The sequence below is a fragment of the Gekko japonicus genome, unplaced genomic scaffold (genome assembly GCF_001447785.1).
Source record: "Gekko japonicus isolate JY-2015 unplaced genomic scaffold, Gekko_japonicus_V1.1 scaffold84, whole genome shotgun sequence".
NCBI lineage: Eukaryota > Metazoa > Chordata > Lepidosauria > Squamata > Gekkonidae > Gekko > Gekko japonicus.
The window spans coordinates 363,870-368,355 of NW_015159712.1; the positions used below are offsets into that span (position 1 = coordinate 363,870).

Sequence of the window (4,486 nt, forward strand, 5' to 3'; positions counted from 1 at the left end):
ACTGTGTCCAGTTTTGGGCACCACATTTTAGGAAGGATGTTGACCAAGCTCGAGCGTGTCCAGAAGAGGGCAACCAGGATGGTGAGAGGGTCGGAATCCAAGTCTTATGTGGAAAGGCTGAAAGAGTTGGGTATGTTTAGCCTGGGAAAGAGAAGGCTTTAGAGGGGACATGAGTGCAGTCTTCAAGTACTTGAAGGGCTGTCATGTAGAAGATGGAGCGGATCTATTCTCTCTTGCTCCGGATTGCAAGACTAGATCTAATGGATGGAAATTACAAGGGAGTCGTTACCGGCTAAATATCTGGAGAAACTTCCTAACTGTAAGAGTGGTTGAGCAGTGGAACAGACTGCCTCAGGAGGTGGTGGATGCTCCTTCACTGGACGTTTTCAAGTGGAGGCTGGAGGACCATCTTTCAGCTATCTTTCAGCTATGCTCCTGCAGAGTGCAGGGGGTTGGACTAGATGACCTACAAAGTCCCTTCCAAGTCTAACATTCTATGATTCTATGAAACACCTGGAGATTTTGGGGGTGGAGCCTGAGGAGGGCAGGGTTTAGGGAAAGGGGGACTTCAATGGGGTATAATTCTATGGACACCACCTTCCAAAGCAACCATTTTCTCCCAGTGTACTGATCTGTATCGCTTGGATAACAGTTGTAATCCCAGGAGATCTCCAGTCACCACCTGGAGGTTAACAACCCTGTTGGGTAACCATAGTCCAGCACACATGCTCAGCCCAACCTACCTTACAAGGTTGTTGTGAGGACAAAATGAAGGAAAGAAGAATGATGTAAACTGCTTTAGGTCCCCACTGGGAAGAAAGGGTGTAAATGAAACACTCTCTCTCTAGCATCGGGGCACCTATGCTGGGGTCAGCCCTCTCGTTCGCTCACCCTCTCCACTTCCTCTTCCCGCGGACCCAACAGCAGCATCCCCGACCGCAGGTCCCTCCCCACGCACCACACACCCAGCCCCTTGGCGGCAGATAGCGAAGGGCCCAGGGCCAGGCCTCGCGGGAGTCTCCACACTGGGCAGCAGGGCCAACCACCACCCGAGTCCACGGAGCGACCTGCGGGAGAAACAAAAGCGAAGGTCAAGCAGAGTCGTGAGAAAAACAGCCGACCCCTCAGCCCTGACTGTGTGCGCGCGCGCGTGCGCGCGTGTATACGTGGGGGTGTCGCACTCACACCTGCCGGGGTTCTGCTCCATCACGGCGCCTGGCCGGTCCTAACGAAGCGGAACGGCCCAAGCAGTAAGCGTCAGGTCCAGCCGGACTGTTTTTCCCTTTCCACATCAGTTGCTGAATGGAGGCGGGAAGGTGTTCCCATGGAGACTAATTGGCTTTCCGGGTCAGAGGCGGATGTTTGCGAGAGGCTTTGACAGGCGGGAGCGACTCCTGGCGAGCGGAGGGGTGCACGTTGTTGGGTGCGCGTTATCAGCGGCGGATGCGGAGTGGCCGCTTCCTCCTGATGATATAAGCGCCGGATTCCACTAGGCAGGGACGTGTACCCTTTGCAGGTAACTGGCTTCATAGGGGCGCCTTGAGGGAAGTTCGCTCTTTGACTCGAGGGCAGGGTCAAGGGATGAGGCGGGCGCATGCGTTGGGACCAGGCTCAGCGCGGGGCCTTTTGTCGGATGGATCCCGCCTGGAAGATTTCGCGCAGAACTGGGGTTGCTATCTGAAGCGCGGCCCCTGTTCAAAACTGTTGGGTTCAGTTTCTGCTTTTGTCCTTGCTCTACGTCCATAGATGTCGTTGTACTCCGGGAGGTTGCCAAGTGCAAACCCTGAGATCGGAGCAGGGCTGCTCTCAAGCAGCAACCGTACGCGCTTTTGGAAACAGGATATGTTGGACAAAATGCGGTTTATAAGCAGGCATAGGAAGCAAAATGTACAAGTAAAGGCTGGCCTTGTCGAGGTGGGTGGAGAAGGAGCACCTGGCAGATTTCCTCCCCGTACACATCCCCTGTAGCACGTGAAGCTACAAGACCCTTATCAAAAGCCTGCGTTTAGTTGGCAACCCTAATTTGTTTGTATTGGTTTAATGCTAGATGCCCTAGTCATATTGGTGCTGTAATGCAGCTCTCTTTATCAGTAGTCTGCTTCCATTATAAATGTTTTCCTCTCTCTTTATCAGTAGTTATGCTTCCGTGGTAAATGTTTTCCTGCAAATACTTCAAGTTGCTATATAAAGATTTGTTGCCCAGTCATGAGATCATCAATGTGGTTTTCGTGTCCTTAGTGAAATTTTTGTATAAATCCCTGAGGGAGGAAGCAGAGTAGGAGGGAGACCCAGTAAGAAAACCACTCCCTGACTGTATACCAAATATGGCAGAACTTATTCATAGAGAAATAAATCCCTGTCTGCTGCTTACTGATGTCTATCAACCCAGCATCAAATGAAATTAGGATGAAGCCTTTTAAGGGAGCATCCTGTTTAGCTTTGGAAGAACATGGTGACATAGAGAATTTGACAAGAATGAGCACTTGAGGGCAACTTCTGTGTTGAGATATGAGCAAGAGGTTAGCATATATATCGAGCTGGAACTCTGATAGGAAGACTGCAACAATCTAATCTGAAGCACTTTGCTTTAAGTGATGTTCTTGGCAAGCTTCTTTATCCAGTTTTTTCTTTGTCTGTGTGTCCATTGGTGTTAAGAGGAAAAAGCAGACAGGAGACCAGAAATAGCAGCAGGTATGGTGCTAGCAAATGTGGAGTGACATTTTATTTCCAGTTGCTGAATTTGCTGTGACATCTCTGAGCTCAGATGGTAGGCTGAGCCAGCAGAGGCAGACATAGAGGAGTCAGGTTTATATGTAGCAGGGAAGGTGTGGTGTTTTTCTGGTCTGTCACCTGATTCAGTCTTTAGAGTTCAGGAAGTTGTACTGCGTGATGTTTGACTTAAACTGGCAGTTCAGGTTGGGGTAAGCGAGTGTGAAAGAGGGATTTGGGTTTAGCTTTTCTGCTTTTGTCCTTTGCTCATTGTAACCATATGGCTCTATAATCTCCTACAGCATCTATCATTACATGTAGAAAAGAGTAAGAATCCAGTAGCACCTTAAAGACTAATAAAATTTGTGGTAGGGTATGAGCTTGCATGAGTCACTGCTCACTTTTTCAGAGCAGTGACTCACGAAAGCTCATACCCTACCACAAATTTTGTTAGTCTTCAGGGTGCTACTGGTCTCTTACTCTTTTCTACTGCTATGGACAGACTAGCACGGCTACCCATCTAGCATTACATGGAGAGTAAATTTGATTATCACCTCAGCAAATAGCTGTAGTAGGTGCTGTTGTATTGAGTCACTAGGACTATTTATGGTACAGAATCATGAAACTATAGAGTTGCAAGGGGACTTATATTCATGTATTTTTTATTTGGTTCAATTTCTATCCTGCCCTCCCCACAAGTGGGCTCAGGGTGTGTTACAACATTAACATAAAACAATAAAATCAAAATTAAAACTATAAACTTAACCCTTAAACTATGGTGATCAAACTACATCACAACTATTACAATGGTGCCCTGGAGTTAGACAATTAAAGGTAGAAAGGGCTAGATCCCAAAAGGGATTCCAGAGTATAAGTACCCTACCTCAGATAAATCAAGGCAGTTATCAGTCTGTGTCTTCAAAAATTGAAGACCATGGTACAGATGGTAACAGAGAGGCAACAGGATGATAACAGGAGGAGCCAGATGATATTTGACATCCACTGCCTCACCCAAAAGCTTGGTGGAAAAGCTCCATCTTACATGCCTTGCAGAACTGTAAAAGGCCATCTAGTCCAACCCCTTGCACTGTGCAGGAAATCCAAACCAGAACTTTCCCAAAAGAAGTAGACTTTTTAAATTTGAACTAATGGTACTAACCTCCAGCCCAATTAAAACTGGAGCTTAATGATCATCCTTCCCCTCTCCCACTCTATTGTTCCTGTTTAAAGCAGAGGTGTAAAACCCGTTCGCTATGAGAGCTGGATTTGACCTAAATATCAGTTTGTTGGGACAAGCCATGTGTACCATAAAATGTAATGCCAGGTACCGAAGATATAAACTTTATAAAGAACATAGGCAAAGGCAGTTAACTATTATTTTTTAACTCAAAATACAAACAAAAGCAATTGATTCCTTGCATTGACAGCAATTGATTTACTGGGGAACTCACAAAAGCCCCAATAAATGTATTTAATTATATACAAGACTAGGTTTTTCCCAAGGGATACCATAAAAGGGAGAGTACCTTATATTTCCATGTAAAAGCCCTGGATAGGCTGGTTCTGGCCCCTGGGCCTTACGTTTGACACTAGGGCTGCCAAGTCTCGTTGAATCGCGGTGGGGGATCGTCATTCTTTACAGGAGCTCTGCCACAGGGGACGGCAACAGGCGTTGCACCGCCGTCACCAGGATGTGACGCTACGCGTCGCTCTGGCAATGGGGCTGTTTGGAGTCCCATTGCCAGAGCGACGCGTAGCGTCACATCCTGGCGACGGC

General features: G+C 47.5%; 2 protein-coding genes across 3 annotated transcripts in view; one reads left to right on the plus strand and one right to left on the minus strand.

Moving 5' to 3' along the window:
• ZNF408 (zinc finger protein 408) overlaps positions 1-1,207 on the minus strand; it is a 15,163-nt gene extending 13,956 nt beyond the window's left edge. Inside the window, exons 1-2 of the mRNA XM_015407122.1 lie at positions 1,186-1,207; positions 892-1,067 (exon numbers count right to left, since the gene is read on the minus strand). Of these exons, the coding sequence (XP_015262608.1) occupies positions 892-1,067; positions 1,186-1,207 (198 nt within the window). The remainder of the gene's footprint in view (positions 1-891; positions 1,068-1,185) is intronic.
• Positions 1,208-1,394: 187 nt separating this feature from the next.
• ARHGAP1 (Rho GTPase activating protein 1) overlaps positions 1,395-4,486 on the plus strand; it is a 51,338-nt gene continuing 48,246 nt past the window's right edge. For both annotated transcript variants that reach the window (XM_015409112.1, XM_015409266.1), the window contains exon 1: positions 1,395-1,516. The gene's annotated coding sequence lies outside the window, so the exon portion shown is untranslated. The remainder of the gene's footprint in view (positions 1,517-4,486) is intronic.